Genomic DNA, 21,086 nt, shown 5'->3' with positions numbered 1-21,086 from the left:
TATAATTGGATTTAATGAAATGTTTAGAGGTGCAGTAGGCATGACTTTGAGTAGATAATAAAAGAAAATGCAAAATGCTAATTGATTCATGATGTGGTTTCATCTTAGCTTGGGCAAACCATGCAGTATTTAATATATAGTACCTCGTATTTATTTAAACTGCTAGTATTTTAGCTCCAATTCATTAATCCTTCCTTTTTATAAATGTATGAACAAAATCCTTGTTTCCAGTCCTTTGCCTCCTCCAACTCTTTATTAGTGACTTTGTGAAAAGCTATCTTCTTCTCCCTTTTTTCCCTCTTCCTGGGTCTCTCTAGATCCACTAATAAGAGAAAATGCTCGTTTCTGGGGGTTACACAATTTCCAAAGAGTAATTTGGTATATTCACAAACTAGTACTATCAATATCTAAACTCTCTGAAAATTCTGAAAGTTCTTTTCAGCACTTTGATAGATACCCCAACCTCCTCATCTTATGTATGTAATATTCTCTTAATCCATTGATAATGTTGTTCTAATAGGGAAATACACTCTAAATTCCAAAAATCATTTAACAAATATAGTTGGGAACATTTCATAATTTTAGGACTTCCTTTTTTTTTTTTTTTTCATTGTGGCTGATGCTCTTAAAGCCTTTTTTAATGGGCTTTTTTTTTTTTGGTCTGATGAGAAAAGCAGAGTAATATTGTTTTGTGTTAGGGATGATGAAAGCAAGCTTTTGTAAAGTTAAATGCGACCTCCGATGCCCAGACATTTATTAGTCACTAATATTTTCTCTTTTGTTGGTATGCACAGAGATTTCTTTTTCAGGAATAAGGAGAAATTAGCTAATGCCTCAAATGAGAAGAAGAGAGATAACGCCACATCTTGAGATTTGTTCTCCTTTTAGAGAAAGGGAGAAACATTTGCTGTAGGAGAAACACCTGAAATCATAGAAAATGACAAAGTCATTAAGTGGAGCCTTCTAATTACGGCCTTTGGGCTACGTATGTGTAATGGAGGGCACAGAATTAATTAAAAAAAATGTTTTTGTGCCTATATTTTACTAATTGCTTTCAAAAAAGTGTCTCGCTCCAATTCAGAAGTAATTATAAACTGAGATTTTAGCAGCGCACAAAAGAGTACTATGAACCTACCAATTTCTAAGCAGGAGCAAAATGTTTTCATTTAGATAATAACATAGCACAGTTTCACCTACAAAGAAGAAATTTATTTACCTCTTCAAGTGGGTCTGCATGTATATACACATAAGAAATTAAGTTTTTAAAGCTTATCACTGTCAATAGTGAAATTGGATAATAACGTTAATAATTCTACTAATAAAGCAGCATCGTACAGCCTCCATGCTTTTTAGAGTATATCCATTTACTTCTGTTTTGAAAAATCCAATGGCACTTCAGAACTCAGTGCATCCCTATGTGACCCCAGTCGTTTTACTGTCAGCAGCTCTTGTTCTAAGTATTATCTTGTGTGTGTGTGTGTTTCCTGTGAGGGAAAGTTTCTTTTTTAATTTTTTAAATTTATTCTGAAAGAGAGAGAGAGCAAGTGCACAAGCAAGGTATGGGCAGAGAGACGGGGGAGAGAGAATCCCAAGCAGGCTCTGAACCATCAGCACAGAGCCTGACATGGGGCTTGAACTCACAACCCATGAGGTCATGTCCCAAGCTGAAACCAAGAGTTGGAAGCTCTGACTGAACCACCCAGGTGCCCTGAGAGTAACTTTCTTGATAACAGGTTGATGACAACAATGTCCTGCCCAATTCTGGAATCAAGCTCAGACATTTCTGGCTACTTGCTATCTGATACCCTTGAATTTAGCTGGTATTTTCTGTTCTAGTTTTGTGACCCATAAAAAACTTAATACTCCCAAAAGTTTCCTTGTTCAGGAAGCCTTCCCAGATCTCTTTGGTTAAATTTGATCACACATTTGTGCTCCCATAATGCCTTGGGCATGTTTCTCTGACACTGAAGGTAATGGGATCCTTGTTCTATAACAAGCCGTTTGTGGAGCGCCTGGATAGCTCCTGATTTTGGCTCAGGTCGTGATCCCAGGCTCATGGGATCAAGTCTGGTGTCAGGCTCCACACTCAGTGCAGAGCTGCTTAAGATTCATTCATATTCATTCTCTCTCTCTCTCTCTCTCTCTCTCTCTCTCTCTCTCTCTCTCTCTTCTCTCTCTCTCTCTCTCTCCCCCTCTGTCTCTCTCTCTCTCTCCCCCCTCCCTCTCTCCCTCCCTTCCTCTCTCTGCCCCTTCCCCTGCTCATGCTCTCTCTAAAAACAAACAAACAGGGGCGCCTGCGTGGCTCAGTCAGTTAAGCATTCAACTCTTGGTTTCAGCTCAGGTCATGATCTCACAGTTTGTGGGTTCAAGACCTACATCTGGCTCTGTGCTGGCAGTGTGGTGCCTGTTTGGGATTCTCTCTCTGTCCTCTCTCTTTCTGCCCCTCCCCTGCTCTGTCTCTCTCTCTCAAATATAAATAAATAAAAACTTTAAAAAATTAAAAAAGAAACAAAAGAACAGCGTCAAAAAAGTGTGTAATCCGTTTTCTGTAGGGGATGCAAGCCCTTTAAGTGGGCTCTTTAGGGGCGCCTGGGTGGCTCGGTCTGTAAAGTATCTGACTTCAGCTCAGGTCCTGATCTCGCAATCCCGTCCGTGGGTTCGAGCCCCACAGCGGGCTCTGTGCTGACAGCTCAGAACCTGGCGCCTGCTTCAGATTCTCTGTCTCTCTCTCTCTTTCTGCCCCTTCGCCACCGCCTCTCTCTCAAAAATGAATAAACTTAAAAAAAAATAGGCTCTTTGCACCTCCAGCCCATCTCATAGTGCTTAATGTCTAGCAGATATTTAATCATTGGTCCTTCTTTGCTCAACCAAAAAATGCCTGTCTGTAAGCATGGACATACTTTTGAAGTCCGTCTTCAGTATGTTGGTGGTTCTTGCTATGTTCCTGTGAAAGATATGACACTGCTGCCTGTGCCTTCATTCACATTCTTCTGCTTCTTAGAGGCTTTCTGTGTAGTAAGTATCTTCATCCTCCTTTGCGTAGATGCAAACCCCTGAGATTGTCATCCAGGCCCAGTGGCTGGTTCCCTAGAGTTTTATCTAGTTGTGCCAGTTCCTGAAAATCCCTTCCTGCTCCTGGTGGGCACACAGGCATGAGTCTGTGAGTGCTGGTACCAAGTACTGCACCAGCTCAGAGCTCATCACACGTGGCCTTTTTGTGGTAACAATTTTGGTAACAATTAAGGAACAATGTTTAGCTGTGTTTTATTTATTGCTGGGTTACTGGGGAGAATGCTAGCCTCCCACAGTTCAGTGGCTAAAGCAGTCAGCACAACGATGACCCAGATAGCATTCAAAACAATGACTTCCTTCTCCTCCCCCTCCACCAACATCATTGTCATCAAGCCCACTCTGGAGTAAAGGAAAGGGTGAGGGATGGTGACTTTATTCGAGCGGATTTGGAACCAGGTCCTTCCAGAGCATTAAAGCCACAGATGAGATTCTTAGGAATATAACGCTGGCATCTTGAGGAGAAAGCATTGATCTTTACGAAAGCTGTTTTCCCAAAGGTTAAAATTTCTAACTCCTAGGCTAAACATTTTCTAGTTCTGAATCTTCTTTCGGGATATTGTTTACAATTGGAACCCTGGAGTTGCCGTGATAGGTCATAATCTTTTCCACGGAGTTGAATGTATTCATCTGGAAACCATCTGACTGCAAATGTCTAATATGTATATATATCAGTTCTCTTCTGTGTTTAGCTTCAGACAAATGCTAGGAAAATACCTGCTTGGTTGGACTTTGGAATTTTGTATTTATTGCTAGAGCTTCCTCAAGATTCTCATTTCTCATGTAGCGCCTGTCAGACCGCTGTAAATATGTCTGTTTGATTGCCAATAGTATATAGCAGTAACCAAGAAAAAAATAAGTAAAATGCAGCTTAACCTTATTACTTACTTGTTAACTGGAACTACAAGGGGGCCTTGTGGAATGAGCTCTGAGCTGGTTATTGACTTCCGTTCAGTATTTGGTACCAGTGAGTCCCTGAACTGCCAAGCTGCTGCGATACTGACGGCCATTCATCTTCAGACAATAGAGCCAGTGAACGCACGCTTAGAAGCTAAGCAGAGGCCATAGTACATGTTTGTTCTAGGCAATGCCTAGAAATTGATTTAATAGGAGAACCTTAACCACAGCTAAAATTTGTGTGGGTAGTAGAAAAAATACAAATTTGCAGAGTCAGACAGACCTGGCTTTGCCAGTTAACTAGTAACATGGCATGGACAAGTAGTCTAACCTTTCTGGACCTCAGTTGCCCCATCTATGAAATGGGGAGAATGACATTTTGCTTTAACAGAATATTTGGTTATAAGATTTAACTATAATATAGGTAATTTCCCCAAAATTATATGTATCCTATTATATGCCACCAGCAAGTAGTATTTGAAGAAACTATTATTACTTTGCTTTCTAAAATCCACAACAACACTGTTTATTTATTAAAAAAATGCTTTAAGGGGCGCCTGGGTGGCTCATTCGGTTAAGCGTCGGGCTTCGGCTCAGGTCATGATCTCATGGTTTGTGGGTTTGAGCCCCGCGTCGGGCTTTGTGCTGACAGCTAGCTCAGAGCCTGGAGGCTGCTTCAGATTCTGTGTCTCCCTCTTTCTCTGACTCTCCCCTGCTTGCGCTGTCTCTGTCTCTCAAAAATAAATTAAAAAACGTTAACAAAATTTTTTTTAATGTTTTAACATTTTTATTCATTTTGAGAGACAGAGCACAAGTGGGGTGGGGGTAATGGTGGGAAGAGAGAGAAAGGGAGACATGGAATCCTAAGCAGACTACAGGCTCTGAGCTGTCAGCACAGAGCCCAAGGCCAGGCTGGAACCAACAAACCCTGAGATCATGACCTGAGCTGAAGCCAGATGCTCAACCAACTGAGCCACCCAGGCGCCCCACAGCAACATTGATTATTAATGCCCTATTGATTTAGAAAAAGCTCTTTGCAAGAGAAAAACAACAGCAATAACAATTTAAAACCCAGGAAGACCTCATTATCACATTAGGTAAATCCATCCATGGCAAAAATGAAAAAAAATTACTTTTATTTTTATTTTATTTTTTAAATAGTTTTTTGTCAAATTGGTTTCCATACAACACCCAGTGCTCTTACCCACAGGTGCCCTCCTCCATCACCACCACCTCTTTTCCCCCCTCCTTCTCCCCACCTTCAACCCTCGGTTTGTTTTCAGTATTTAGTCGTCTCTCAGGTTTTGCATCCCTCTCTCCACTTCTCTTTCCCTCTTTCCCTTCCCATGGTCCTTCATTAGGTTTCTCCTGTTCTCCTGTTAGATCTATGAGTGCAAACATATGGTTTCTGTCCTTCTCTGCCTTATTTCGCTTAGCATGACACCCTCAAGGTCCATCCACGTTGCTACAAATGGCCATATGTCATTCTTTCTCATTGCCATGTAGTACTCCATCGTGTATATAGACCACATCTTCTTGATCCATTCATCCAGTGATGGACATTTAGGCTCATTCATGATTTGGCTATTGTTGACAGTGCTGCTATGAACATTGGGGTACATGTGCCCCTATGCATCAGTACTTCTGTATCTCTTGGGTTAGTCCCTAGCAGTGCTATTGCTGGGTCATAGAGGAGTTCTTTTAGAGTCAAGAAAAACACTTTTTCCAGGGCTGCTCACTCTGTATGTCATTGTTAAATAACCTTTGGGGTTATTGCTCCACTCTCTGTGTATGTGTGATACTCTTTTCTCTGGGTCATCATGATGGCCCATTTAAAATGTTGGAACTTTGCTGTCAGCACCGTGCTCATTTCCTTAGTACATACTATCTGGGTTGGTTTGTGATAGAATCAACTTTGGCAGTGATGACAGTGAGATTGTGACAGAGTATGATGAGAAAGACTAATTTGATTGGAAGAAATAAGGTAGAAAGAGGAATTCAAAGAACTGAGAGGTAATGTTGAAAACAATGAGAAGAAAAATTGAAGGTAAAAGAAGACCAATGCAGAAATAAGCAAAGGACCCCAAATATGAAGAGTGAACTGAGAAGAAACAGTAATGTATCTTGTTATTTGTGACCTTTTTAAAGATAACAGATAATGAGGGCGTTGGTGTGTGTATGTGGTGGGGCAGAGATACAGAAATCCTGAATGGGAAAGGAGACGACATGGGAATGGTGGCTGAGGCTGTAGTTGCCCAGAAGACAGTGTCGTGGGTCAAGTCAAAGGGTGAGAGACAAGTGATTTCTGTATTATTTCACTTCCAATAGTATCTGTCTTTTCCTTCACCATTTGAAGCAAAGCTAGGTAAAATGGGAGGAGGGATGCATGCCCCTGTGTGGAAACTACCTAGCAAATGCCAGCCATGCTTTAGCTCTGACTTACAGAAACCACATGTGACTGGACTATAATAGCATGAACTCAGAATTGCCTGCTCTATAAAGAGGAAACTTGCCATATAAATTGTTCCAGAAAAGTTGAATAATTTCAGAAACGTGGCATGAATGATGTCACCCACAGAACAAGGAACACTAAACTCTCAAAACAAACTCCAGAAGAGAAACATCAGCCTTCTCAATAGAAATGATGGAAACTAACCCAATAATTCTGGTTTCTTTCTTCTGTGCTTTACAACATCTGTTGCATATTTTTTTCCCTCCTGATAAACCTCAGACGTTCTAGCAGATGACCTTGTCTCCTTCTTTTTAGAGTAAATAGAAGTGATTAGGCAGAAACTTCCTTGATTTTCTGCTATCAAAAGGACAAATCTACCGATATCTCTACCCATTTTCTCCTCTTTCCTGCTGTTACAATGACAAAGCTGACCTGCTACATTATCTAAGGTAAATCTCTCCACTTAGGAAGTGGCTCCATCACTTCTGTTGCCTCAGGACCCTTGTTCTGTTAAGGTTAAGTTCTTTACCTCCTGTTCCTTAAAATGTCCTTTCCAACTGATTCTTAGCACTTAAATATGCTCAGGTATCAAATCAGAAGTTTGTAATGGGTATCCAGAAGCTAACTCAACATTTCCCTTTGGAGGTCTCAGACAGCTCTAACTCAGCACACCTGGAAGTGAACTCATTATTTGTCCACCATGAACTTCCTACCCCTTCCCCTTCCCCTCAATGTCTTTCTCTCAAGGGAATGGCTCCATAACCCAAGGAAATGTTTAGCTAGAAACCTGGGAATTATCCCTGACTCCTCCTTTCTGCTCATTCCCCAAAGCCATTGGGTTAGCAAATCTTGTTGTGTCCATCTTCAAATTATATTCTGTAACCAACCACCCCTCTCCATCTCTGTTGCCATACACTGGTTTAGATAACAATCATCTCTTGCCTAGATGGTTATAGTTGCCTGCTAACTGGTTTCCACATCATCAGTGTAGGTCTCTTGTAATCTCTTTTCCACACGACAGCTGGAGGCATCTTTTAAAAAAATATCCTGGAGAGCCTGGGTGGCTCAGTTGGTTGAGTGTCTGACTTCAGCTCAGGTCATGATTTCATGGTTCATGGGTTCCAGCCCAGCATCGGGCTCTGTGCTAACACTCAGAGCCTGGAGCCTGCTTCGGATTCTGTGTCTTCCTTTTTCTCTGCCACTCTCCTGCTGGTGCTCTGTCTCTCTCTCTCTCATCTCTCTCTCCCTCTCATCTCTCTCTCAAAATAAATAAACATTAATTTAAAAAAAATCTAGATAAGATTACACTGTTCTCTTACTCATCTTTGAAACAATGGCTTTGCATTGCCTTTGAGATAAAGCTCACAGTCCTTCATATAACTTGCAATACTGTTTATGAGCTACTCCTATGGACTTTTTAGTTTCATGTCTTGCCATATTCAAGGCTTCAGTCATTCTAAATGTCTTTCAACTTTTCATAACTGCAATATTTGCCTAGCTAAAACTCCTTTGGCTCCTATACTAAAGTGGTGCCCCTCCCCTTCATTGGATACTTTATTGTAATTGTTTAATTCTTTGCTAGAGTATAAGATGACAATTATGTCTTTCTCACTCACCCATTTATCCTTCTGCTTGTTCATTTATCTCTGCTTGCCCCCAATCTTGTCTACCAACCTCTCCAGTACCTTACTTAGTATCTGGTGTCTAATAAATTCCCGGTAAGTATTTGTCAAATAACTTCATTTTTTCAGGGTTTTGTTATCATTTCTCTTACTGAACTTAATAGTCTTGATTCTCCTCTGGGAGAATCTCAAAGAATATAATCACAGCACCTTTTGAATACCGTGTCTGTGGCGAGAAAGGGAGATTCAGCTTGAATGTGGCCAGGACTGAATGCTGGGATGAATTCGTTGTTAATCCTGAAAGTTGAAAGGTTTGTAATAATTATCACTCATTTTCACTAAGGTTTTAGGCATTTAGAGAAACCCCCCTTATTTCCATATGAATGTCCTAAAAAGCCAAGACATATTTGTGGTCATGGCAGACAGTATCTGCCATTAGGAGGGAAGAGTCTTTAAGGGTTTTTGTTAGTTTTTTATTGCAATAGAGATAATGCTATAGACAAGACTCTCTTTGGAAGTTCTAACATGGCCAACATAATTTCAAAAGTATTTATTAGTTTTTACTAGATATAATATTTCACCTTATAAATCCTGCAATCCTGGAGCCAGGAGTGACCTTTGTTGTCATTTTGGCATGCTTCCTAGACACCTTCTGGGAATTAAGCCTACAGCATCTCTGACGGTCATTACTTTACTTTGGCTCGATAACTTTCGGGAATGGGATTCCATTGCTGATGAAGCCACCTGCCCTACTCCTAGGAGTGCTAGAGTCCCAATGTTTTTTTCCTATTTCCTTTTCTTCTCTAACTTTACATCTCTCATCCTGTCACTTCAATCATATTGGTCCTGTACTTCAGCTACGTCCTCAACTTAAAGACCTTTAAATATTGGAAGGGAAGAGGTAGTGTGGGCAGAGGGAAGTACATTCTCTGACCACTGGTGTGCTCAGGACATACAGTGGGTATATTTTACGTTACCTCTGTAACTCCTTCAACAATCTAGTAAAGGAAACAGCAGTATTGGCATTTTATTCAGAGATAAGTAAAACTCCCCCACATTTGCGTATCTAATATTGAAATACAATTTTTAAAAGACTAAAGGTTCTGAGTCAAGAGGCTAGGGTGCTAATTTACATCTTTTAATGGCTAGCTACATGGAATTGCTCCTTTTTACTATTTCTAAAACTGCGAGCATAGTTCTTACTGTCCTAGGCAACCTCACGAGGATATTTTGAAGATAGAGGCTTTCATGTAAATGAAAGCTTTTGGCTGCATGCATGCATCATGGCCTTTGGAATCACACCCAATAGAATTCTATCGCCCTACTGAAGTAAGAACTTCTCTCATAGAACTAATTCAAGCCCCGGGGAAATTTTGGCTTTATTGTGTCCTTTTTAAACATGTGAGAAAATGTGTATTCTGGGGAGCAATAATTTTCATTGCAGCCAGAGAGTACCTATCAACACTAAAGCAAGTCCCAAACCATTGGGAGACTAAACAACCTGGACTAAAATAACATTGGCATTCACATTGAGACAGTCAGGAATGATTTAGAGTCAGAGTTTGATGATCACCACAACAAACTATTTTAGAGATTTACTAACATCCCAAGGTCAGTGTTGGACATTCTTAACGAGTACTCCAATGATAAAAGTGTATTTGGACTAAAATAGTATTTTACATTATGTGTATAAATTTTGTTTTTTGCCACATTGCAGGACATTAATAGGCTAAATTTTTTTTAAAAAGCTACTTGATTTAAAACATACCTGTCACCAAATAACCATTTTGAATATTTTTTTTTAAATTGACTTTGAGGTGGACAAAAATGTCAAAAACCACCTATAACTCAAAGATTTTGGAAATGCTGTAACACAATGTGCATTCTTTGGGGTTTCTCTTATTTAACTCTGTCTGGGGATTTATGTTCTGTTATCAGGTTCTGCAAAGTGCTCATTATTCAAGTTGGATAAACCAGTTTTGCAGACTGCATCTGCAGTGCATTTTCCGATAATGACAACTGCCCTTCACAGTCTTGCAGACCTGGATGCCTATCTGTGTGAAACCAGTAGGTATTTATTTAAACTATTATAGATTACAGACAAAACTTGCCAGAGTAAATATGCCTAGAAAAACTAAAAGGAACGTGTTATGGTATTAACAAGAGTTATCTTTAGATGATGAGATTGTGGGCAACTTTTTTTCCTTCTTTTTTCCTTCCTGTCCTATTTTCAATGTTGAATATATTTTACTTTTATAATAGAGAAGCTTTACTTTTGAAAAAGCAGTTGCAGACACAATAATAGCCACACATATGAAATGAGATCTCAGGTGCATGTACAGGTGCAGAATGCTCAGCGGGGACACAGACACGTCTCCTGATTGCAGAAACAGGTTGTAACTGGAGAGCCTGGAGAGCCTGGTTCTCATGTGCTGGCTTCCTTGCAGATCACATATATAATTCCAAACACAATGACAGATCTTTGGTACCATGTTATTTCTTTCTAATCCCTTATGGAAGGGTAATACCTTCCTCAAGTAGATCAACAAATAGGGGTGCTTGGGTAGTTCAGTTGGTTAAGCATCCCACTTCAGCTCAGGTCATGATCATGCAGTTTGTGAGTTCGAGCCCTGTGTCAGGCTCTGTGCTGACAGCTCAGAGCCTGGAGCCTGTTGCTGATTCTGTGTTTCCCTCTCTCTCTCAACCCCTCTGCTGCTCATGCTCTGTCTATCAAAAGTAAATAAACATTAAAAAAATTCAAAAGAAAAATTAGATCAGCTGAATAATTTTATATTTGACCTGAGTAACTAGTTTAAGTAATCTAGGCCATTTGGTTCTAAGCAATATATTTACCATTCAATAACAAGAGTTCACAAGATAAAAAAGTATTTGTATATATATGAAGGGCAATCAAAATTGTCATTTGTCCAGTCTTGACTTTTAATGGGATTGATGAATTTATATTAGGGAAATAAGAGAAATGTCCTGGAAGAAGTACCAAGTTCTTATGAATACAGACATATCCTATTAAGTCTAGAAAGCTGGCAGGAACCTGTCCCAGGATTTTTACTAAAATCTAATTTGCAGTACTAAAGCAAACTAAAAATATTGTGGTGCATATTCATTCAGATATATACATGTTTAAAGATATACTTTTTACAATTTTTATTTTATTCATTTCTTCATCCATCCATCCACTCATTCATTAATTCATGAAATGCTTTTTTTTAGTATCTCCTCTATGAGAGACAAAATCTTAGGAGCTGGGGAGCACAGCAGAGAACAAACACAAAAATCTTGCATTCATAGAGCTTTGTTTAAAGTGTTAGAAAACTTTAAAAACAAATAAACAAGTAAAATATGTAGTACATCAGATGGGGATAAGTGTTATGAAGAAAAATAAATCCAGGAGGTAAGGCAGGGCATGCCAAGTGGGAGGTGGGTGTGCGGAGAGAGAACTTGTTGTTTTAAATAGGGTGGTCAGGAAAGGCCTCACCAGTAAGGTAACTTGGTTAAGAGACATAAAAGAATTGCTTCCAGACATCTTTAATATTTCCCTTTCACAAATCATTTGAGCAGCAGAGGTGGGAGAGCATTGATCCAGAATTTCTGTTATTTTTACTGCACATATGAAATAATCCTACCTTTTAGGCTGTAAGTGTGGCACTGTCAGCACAAGAATATGGTCTTTACACAGAAATAATACATGGTAAAATTTTTTCTTTAGAGTTATATGCCTAGTGCACAGACCCTCTCAAATGTCACTCTTTGGTGGTCCTGTTGAACTAACACAACCATGCACATGGACGTTAGCTTTTTTTTCCCCCTATTCATTCATGTGTCTGCTTTCTGAAGTTGACTCTGAGCCTACTGAAGGCAGGGATGGGACAATGATTTGTTCATGTTGGCAGCCTCCAAGCTTAGCCCAGTGCCTGGCATTTGTCAGTTGCTTGCCGATTACCAGTTGAGTAAATAAATTTTGCAAGTAGAAAAGACACTGACTTCAAACAGTTTAAGAGATTAATTCCCAGCGGCCTCATTTACCTATTAAACAGCACAAAGTGAGTAACTGTCTTACATCATGATGACCCATCACCGTCTCTAAGCCCTATAGGGAGCTGGCATCAAGGACTCTAAAATAAAATGATGGTGCCTCCAAAAGCAATGCTTTCAGTATAAGGAACGCTAAGAGGTGGTTTCCAATCTCATTTCCCCTATGACACTGATATAAAATGAGAAAGCTGTCATCCCCACATTTTTTCTACCAATGCAACAGATCATTTGGCTATGTCATCTTTCTTTTTTTTAATTTTTTTCCATTTTTTAATTTATTTTTGAGAGAGTGAGACAGCACAAGCAGGGGAGGGTCAGAGAGAGAGAGGGTGACAGAGAATCTGAAGCAGGCTCCAGGCTCTGAGGTAGCTGTCAGCACAGAGCCCAATGCAGTGCTCGAACCCACAAACCGTGAGATCATGGCCTGAGCCGAAGCGAGATGCTTAACCGACTGAGCCACCCAGGCTCACCCAGGTGTGGAGCAGTGATGTTCCTCATACTGGATAGGAGGCAAAATCATGACAATATATGCTATCTATGTTTGGGAGAGCAATGAAAGGGGGAAAAGAAAACTTAAAGCTTTCTTTTATAACGGAATCCAGATTCTAGGCCTTAATAATTGTGTAGTTTTAGACCAGTTACTGAAACTCTGCAAATCCCATGACCTCATATATAAATTGGGAATAATAATTACTATTGTCATGAAGCATTGTTATGAGATATTGTTGTGTTGGTCATAACAGTATTATTATGAAGGTCATTTTGGATAATATCTATAAAGAATTTGGTTTGGTACTTGGTATATAATGTGGATGTTCAGTAGATTATTGTCAATACTTTTGTTACTTCTCCCACTAGTACTAATGTTACTATTAGAGAAATCAGGCAAATAAGATTTTTTAAATTAATTGTTGAATGGTTTATATGATCATTGAGGATAATGCTCATTAATATATTTGCACTTTACAGCTTACTTCCTTTGGGTGCCTGGGTGGCTCAGTCAGTTAAGTGTCTTTGACTTTTGATTTCAGCTCGAGTCCTGATCTCAATCTGTGAGATGGAACCATACATCAGGCTCTGCTGACTGCTCAGATCTTGCTTGGGGTTCTGTCTCTCTCCCTCTTCCTGTGCTCTTCCCACATTCATGCACATGCTCTCTCTCTCTTTCTCTCAAAATAAAATAAACGTTTTTAAAAATTTACCTCCTTCTATATGCTTGTAAGAATATTAAACCAAGTAACATAGTATTCTTGAATGTCTCTCTTATCACAAGAATATGAAGAAAGTTGAGGCACCTGGGTGGGTCAGTCAGTTAAGTGTTCAACTCTTGGTTTTGGCTTTGGTCACCATTTCACAGTTGTGAGATTGAGCCCCACATCAGGCTCTGTGCTGTGGAGCCTGCTTGGGATTCTCTCTTTTCCTCTCTCTCTCTGCCCCTCCCCTGATTGCTTGTACTATCTCTATCTCAAAATAAATAAAAACTTAAAAAAAAAGAATATGAAGAAAGTTAAGATACTGTATCAAGAAAATGTTGGCTGCAAAATGGGCTGGTATTCAACAGAACTTTTCTGTGTTCCTGGGGCACCTGCATGCAAAGAACAGGTAAGCAGGCAGCTCTGTCGCTCTGATACTTTTCTTGTAGAAAGATACAGTCGGTGGAAGTCCTTATCTTCTTAGGTAGGAAAGTAATGCTATAACAAGGTCTGAACTCTAGTCTAATAACTTTCTTTTCTTGTTTCTTTAGAGTCTTGAAGAATAACTAGGGACAGATACCAGTACTCACACAGACATTGCCAAGTTGCATGATTATGGAGATGGTCTATATGTTGCTGAAAATGTATCTAGTTTTTTGACAACGGCTTAACAACCATGGGGTCAAGTGGACTTGGAAAAGCAGCAACATTAGACGAACTGCTGAGCACTTGCATTGAGATGTTTGGTATGAGCCTTTTCTCCCTTTATACATCTTAATACCATCGTGTTCCCCTTTTCCCATCCAAGTGTGGCTGTGGAACAGAATTCAATCTCCATCTCTGGTATTTAAATCCTTTTTGATTGACCCCTGTCTGTCTCCCCCAGTATCACTGCCCTCTCTACATTTCCTTCCCTTTCCTTCCCACAGCTAATATGCCGGCCACACAGTCCACTTACTGTTTCTGGGACATCCCTGCATCTTTCTATCTACACCTTTATTACACTCACTCACTAACATTGTGCTTCAGGGCCCATCGCAGTTGCCATGTCAGGAGTTCACATTCCCATTCCCAGTCCCCTCTCTCAGCAGTGCGATTGCTTCCTCCCACAGCCCTGTGTGACTTACGGTATGTGGTATATAGGGCTGTGGTCATTCCTCGGTCTTATGTCTCAGACAAGCCTGGGCAGCACAATCTGCCGCATCCTGTCTTTGCATATATGTCTTGTACCTTTTATTAAGCTACATGCTTTTTATGTTGTTTATGTATCTACCCCAGCATTTCAGAATATTATTTGGACACACAGAATCACAAAGGGGTTGTTTTTTAAAATTGATGTTATAAGAAATGTTAGACTAGAGTAGGGTGGCCAGATACAATATAGGATGATCAGTTAAATTTGAATTTCAGGTAAGGTACATTTATAGTGTAAGTATATCCTAAATGATGCATGGGATATGCTTATGCTAAATAATTTATTTGTGGTTTACCTTGAGATTAACTAAGTGTCCTGTGTTTCTGTTTGCTAAATCTGGCCATCTAACACCAGAAAGTGAGACCTACCTTTCCACTTAACTTGCAAGGAAGACCCAAACAATAACTGGGTCTACAAGACCCAGTGTTTCTCTATTGGTATTAGAAAAAGAGAAGAGCAGTACTGTTGTCTCCTCACCCCTCACTGTATTTTATTTTTTAACAGATGACAATGGAGAGCTGAACAACAGTTATTTGCCAAGAATAGTTCTACTGATGCACCGATGGTATTTATCTTCCACTGAATTGGCAGAAAAACTTCTCTGCATATATCCTTTCAACTACTGTGTAATTTTTACAATCATAAATCAAGTTCTATATTTAGATAGAGTGTCTAGCAAAAGCTGGTAAATTAAGATGAATAAACGGTCCTCAGTCAGTTATCCAGCTGTTTTGTGGATATATGTAGATGTCTATACAAGACATCTGCATGATGGACCCAAGAGTTGATTATCCATCTGGATGTTTTGGCTGTATTCGAAAACAATCACTAGATATAAAATGAAACGGAAGCTGTAGGCTGACTGTTTCTAACTTGACTTAAACATTTCTGCTGTTAGTATAATGAAAGAATTTGAGACCTAATTTATTCCTTTAAGGATGGCAAAATGATGGACATAGCCGATATGGTTTAGACATATGGAAATGTCAGATGAAATAATAGGATCTGGCTCAGGCACAAATACCACTTAAGTTTTCACATTTTCCCTTGTTGATACGACAATTCTAGCAGATTTATTGCAATCGGTTGGTTGATATTAATTTCAGATTGCCTTCTGATATAAAAGCAAAAAAAATGAACACACAAAAACCCAGAAGCCTGATTCTAGTAAGGGCTTTTGGCAATCTACCACTTTTGTACATAATGCAGTCCCGAAAGGTGATTGAAAATCAAATGACAGAAAATGACAAAATAGTCTCATATTTATAAGGAGGTTTTATTCCTGGAGATTTAATGTTTATTATCAGCCTGCTTCCAGCCCAGGGGCTTCCGCATGACTGGGAAGCCTTCCAGGGTGGGAGCCTGATCGGCAGAGAGTCTGTCAAGTGTTAGGGCCATTTGGACTTCCGTCTGCTCATTGCAAGCGTCCTCCACTTTCTACGTTCTTCCCACAACCTCAGGATAGAAGGGGGTATCAGAGAGGGTAAGGGGACATTTACCCCGAGCAGAGGTCCTTGAAAGCGAGCAAGATCCCGGTCCCCAGTGTGGTCTCAGGGTCTCCAGGTCTCAATATTGAGGTGGAGTAGTGCATAGGTTACAATTATTTAGTGCTGGTATCAGAACTCGTTCTCTCCCCACTTGAACATCCATATAACTAAAATATCCCTGGTATGGCCTTGTTATTAGGAATTCATCCAAATTGGTCAAACAGCTGCAGGTGTGGGCAAAGGAAACAAGGTACAGGGCTTTTTTTTCTTTAACTAGTGTACGTATCGAGATGCTGGTGGAGAAAACTGTGATGAATTTCGGTTAAAGATCTGCTACTTCATGAGGTAAATATACATGTAAATATACATGTAACTGTCTTCTAGTTTATGCTTTTGGAGTTGTTGACAATTTTTTCTTCCCCAAGCAGTGGACCTAGGTTGGCAAAAGAATGGACTCAGATCCCTCTTTTACTGATTTTGTTTAAATTGGCCCTCTTCTGTTCCTAGGAGTCAAATTTATCTTTCATTTAGAGATCAAGCAGTAGCAAATGTGATTAGGGAATGAAACTAGCTCTTGGAAAGAGTAAATTCATTTCTTTTCTATTTCCCCACCATATACTTTCCCATGTAGTTGCTGTGAATTGGGAACAGAGTTTCCTCTCAGCTGTGGCTCAGCACTTAGGTGAGAGTAGAGACACACAGGACTTAGGGTCAGAAAGAGATTCAAAGGGGGAGTGGTAGACTTGGGTCCTTGATTGAAGGAGGGAAGAGTGAGACCTAGTGTCATGGGGTGGGGAATAGGAGATTGCTAGTTGGGGGTATGGTCCTAGGTTCGTGGTTAAATGTAATCTGTAAAATGATACAACAGTTTCCATAAAGGTCTCACTTGAAATCTTCTCATTGTCAAAAATATGTGATGCCTTTCAGGTACTGGATTCTCAAGTTTCCTGCCGAGTTTAACTTGGACCTTGGTTTGATCCGAATGACTGAAGAATTCCGGGAAGTAGCTAGTCAACTAGGGTATGAAAAACATATCAGCCTCATCGACATATCCAGCATGTAAGAGCAGCACAAGCTTCTTTCAAACTTTCTACTGTTTGGGGGTAGGGGTAGTGATTTCCTTGTTGACCTCAGTCCATACTATTTCAGAATCAATGTGTGCTCTTGTGAAGAAAGGCTTGCTGCAGAATAAGTACAGCTCCACTAGACATAGTTCATCTCTCCAAGCTTCAAATTCTTTATTTATAAAATGGGGATAGTCCCTTGGTCATGGGGCGACTATAAGCATCTAATAAATGCATAGTAAGATAGCATTTGGCACGTAATAGATGCTGAGTACTTAGTTACTAAATCTAGTTCCTGTCTCCTAAGTCCTTGCCCTTCATAGTGTGGTCTATAGATCAGTAGCATTGACATCACATGGGAGCTCAGTAGAAATTCAGAATCCCAGGCCCCACCCTAAACCTGCTGAATTGGAAAGTGCATTTTAATAAGAGAGCCCTTGCTTATTCATGTGCACATTCAAGTTTGAGAAGCCCTGTACCATGTGCTTCTGAGATTAGCCTGAGGCTTTACAAATGTTGACCATTGTTTTGCCATGAACTGGTTAGCTCATTTATTAGGAACTCAGTGCTAATTAGACTAGCATTTTATATCTACTAATTAACTTTGCACAGAGAAAATTATTTAATGACCCTAAGTATGGTTATCCATCTTACAAATATATTCTTGTTTCCTGGGCATTCATACTCTAGTCCATTTTTCTAGAATACTTCTTTAAGAGTCTTGATTAACAGTGCATGATCCAGGAATCATTAGGGAAGTTGTTAAAAATACAGATTATTCAGATTCATTCCTAGTAAATCATAATCTCTGGCAGTGAGGTCAGTCCTCTGTCTTTATGATGAACTTTATGATGAACATAATCCATATGTTGCTGAAGTGTAAGAATCCAACTTCTGATGGTTTTCATGTGCCTTAAATCACCATCCTATATATTGATAATCTGCCAGATTTATATACCTAACCCTGACCTCTCTCCTATGATCCAAACCTTACTGGTCATAAGAAAGAGCAAGTAAGAAATTATGGATGGATCAGTGCAAACCTACCCTGTCTGGGAAAACAACTCAGAGTTTATGTTCTATTGGCAGTGGGTCAGTGGTTTTCTCTTCAAATATGAAGGCAGGGCATGTATTTTGCACAAGCTCCTGGAAGTGAGCCAAGAGTTACAGAGTCAGTAGGTTAATAACTTCCATTGAGTGAAATGGCCTTTCAGCACATTGACCAGACTTATGTTTCTTTTATAGTCCTTCCTATGACTGGATGAGAAGAGTCACACAGAGGAAAAAAGTATCCAAGAAGGGAAAAGCCTGTCTGCTGTTTGACCATCTGGAGCCCATTGAATTGGCTGAGCACCTCACTTTTCTGGAGCATAAATCTTTTAGAAGGATCTCAGTAAGAAACTGACATTTATTCTTCCAAGGATAACAGCAACCATGCCAACTTTCCCAAGAGCTGTGTTTTCATATTGGCAGCCTCTGTCATTGTGCTCCACTGGAAAGGTGCCCTTAATGCACAGGAACAATCCTTTTTAACCAAAGATAAATATTATCCTGCCTTTATTTTACGGCTTAGGAGCTATATATCTGTCGCTATTTTCAATGTCTCCTTTTATACGATTAAAGCATGATTTTCTAAATACTCAGTGGAGATTTAACCATTCAAGGTTTATTTAGCTCCATTGACTTCTCCCAAGTGAACATGTTTTGCTAGGCCCTCGTTTTGAGGAAAGAAATATTGATTTAGGTTGGGATTTGTATAAATGCCTAATTATAGGCGTATGTTGAGAATAAGAATTTAGGCTTTGATGAGACTCTCACATCAGGTTGTTTATTTCCAGGAATGGAGATCCTGAATTAAACTTTTCTTCTCTACTCTGTCTTAATAGTGTTCCTTCACCTCCTTTCTCTTCCTCTGGACTATGGTCTCTTCCTCACCCCCTACTCACTATTCGCACGTTATGACAATATTTCCACAATGAGTCACAATAAGCCTTTGTCCCACCAAGCTCTGGGGCAGTCATTCTTCCTTCTTTTCCAAGGTGCCAGGGAATTAATTACATTATTACTTGCAAAGAAGAAAATGAGGTTAGAAATCTGGATTTCTGAAAGACTGATTTTTTTCACTAAATAACCCTGCATGGAGAGGACTTTAATGACCTCCCACTGGCAGGCCATGAGAGGGAACCCCCTGCATTGTTTATATGACAGAAGGTTCACATGTATTTAATGATATCCATGCTGACTTTCCCAAAAGGTGTCTGTTTTGCTAAGGAGCTACCTTACTTCAATTTCTGTTTTTTCTCTTGTTTTTCTAAAAAAAATTATTTTGACTTGAAATTATATTTATATTCATTTTCTTTTCTTTAATGTATGCCACTGTATCTCAGACTTGCCTGACCATTGGAATCACGAGTAGCAGGTGAAAAATGAAGGCTCTTAGGTTATTCCTCTGGAGATATTGATCCTTTAGGTCTGGAGTGTTTCCAGAAACTAATATGTTATAACGTAAATGCCTCAAGTGGATCTTATAATCCAGCAAATTTGGGACTCGCTGGAATGTGACTTAGACTCTCGTCCTCCCGACCCTGCCCAACACTGTGATGTGTAAGCATGTATCTGTGTATGAGGGAGTGAAACACAGACAAATAATATGTTAAGGGTACATGTACATTCAAATGTATAAGATGCCATCATAAATGTGAAATGAAAGAAATCGTTATGTTGTTATGAAGCAATATCTCACATCTTCCATGCAACATTCTAATTTCTGATTTTGCAAAGACCTCATTATAATTCCGAGTCTCTGAATCTTCCTTTACTAGTTCACTGATTACCAGAGTTATGTCATCCATGGCTGCCTGGAGAATAACCCAACCTTGGAGAGATCTATTGCCTTATTTAATGGAATCTCTAAGTGGGTCCAGTTGATGGTTCTTAGCAAACCAACCCCCCAGCAAAGGGCAGAAGTCATTACAAAGTTTATCAATGTTGCCAAGGTATGTATGTCTGGGCATGAGTCTGGGGTTCTGGATGTTTGTTCACTCTAGAGAAGAATCATTAAAGAAATTTGGGGTTTACATTATAAAGGACAATTGAAGTATTTATAATATCTGGTGGTGAACATCATATATTTCTCATGCAAGAAGACTGCTTTTAATTGGAAATATTTAGAAACATTCATTGTAACTCTTTCTGTAAAATGATGGATATAATTTTTTGGTGGATTGCATTTGTGCTTCATGTTAAATTGATATCATTTTTCCTAGATCCTTGTTATTAAAATAGTGCATTTACCTATACTTCAGAGAGGCTGGAATAATTGAAAAATTGCTACTAATTACTGATGGTAATATCTTTTTTATTGCAGAAGCTCCTTCAGCTCAAAAATTTTAACACTTTGATGGCCGTGGTGGGAGGCCTTAGTCATAGTTCCATCTCACGCCTCAAGGAGACCCATTCTCATCTGTCGTCGGAAGTTACAAAGGTATGGTGGATTGGCTTCCAATCCGAGTACAAAGATGTCACTAAGAAGGGGAAAGTTCTCTTCCTAGATGATCATTGGTTACACATGGGGAATTAAATAGGAAGGGAATAGCCATACCACTGGGAAAAACAGAAGTAGTGACAAGTGTCCCATTAAGAAGACCTTGAATACCATTAACATATTGCAGTCGTGAATACTGCACAAATATGCGTTTGGTGCTAACTATGTGATATGCACTGAGACACACATGGGGTACAAGGCAAATAAGACAAGTCATTCCTACCCCCCCTCCCCGAATCAAGTCATTGAACACCTGCTTTATTCATAGCACTATGTGAAACACAGTAGACAGATACAAAGGAAGAGGGAGATGTTGACCTTGTCTAGAAATCCCTCAGATTTATAGCTGAGTTTCCAGGACATCCAAATGGCCTACAGACACATAAAACGATGCTCAACATCACTCATCATCAGGGAAACACAAATCAAAACCACACTGAGATACCACCTCACGCCAGTCAGAATGGCTAAAATGAACAAAGCAAGAGACTACAGATGTTGGAGAGGGTG

At 39.6% G+C, this 21,086-nt stretch overlaps 1 protein-coding gene across 7 annotated transcripts in view; it reads left to right on the top strand.

The window, feature by feature from the left end:
* The window catches only part of RASGRP3 (RAS guanyl releasing protein 3), a 127,653-nt gene that overhangs the window by 75,101 nt on the left and 31,466 nt on the right, over positions 1-21,086 (top strand). For 5 of the 7 annotated variants that reach the window (XM_029937966.1, XM_029937969.1, XM_029937970.1 and 2 more), the window contains 8 exons: positions 9,979-10,107; positions 13,838-14,032; positions 14,986-15,088; positions 16,251-16,313; positions 16,896-17,027; positions 18,278-18,425; positions 19,855-20,028; positions 20,400-20,516. In XM_029937966.1, coding sequence (XP_029793826.1) covers positions 13,963-14,032; positions 14,986-15,088; positions 16,251-16,313; positions 16,896-17,027; positions 18,278-18,425; positions 19,855-20,028; positions 20,400-20,516 — 807 coding nt within the window. In that variant the 5' untranslated portion in view covers positions 9,979-10,107; positions 13,838-13,962. Of the gene's footprint in view, positions 1-9,978; positions 10,108-13,650; positions 13,696-13,837; positions 14,033-14,985; positions 15,089-16,250; positions 16,314-16,895; positions 17,028-18,277; positions 18,426-19,854; positions 20,029-20,399; positions 20,517-21,086 lie in introns of those variants that run through there. The other 2 variants (XM_029937968.1, XM_029937967.1) reach the window with 2 other exon arrangements.

The sequence above is a fragment of the Suricata suricatta genome, chromosome 4, assembly GCF_006229205.1.
Source record: "Suricata suricatta isolate VVHF042 chromosome 4, meerkat_22Aug2017_6uvM2_HiC, whole genome shotgun sequence".
NCBI lineage: Eukaryota > Metazoa > Chordata > Mammalia > Carnivora > Herpestidae > Suricata > Suricata suricatta.
The sequence above is the reverse complement of the archived record's forward strand: the minus strand, read 5'-3'. Positions and strand labels throughout refer to the sequence as shown.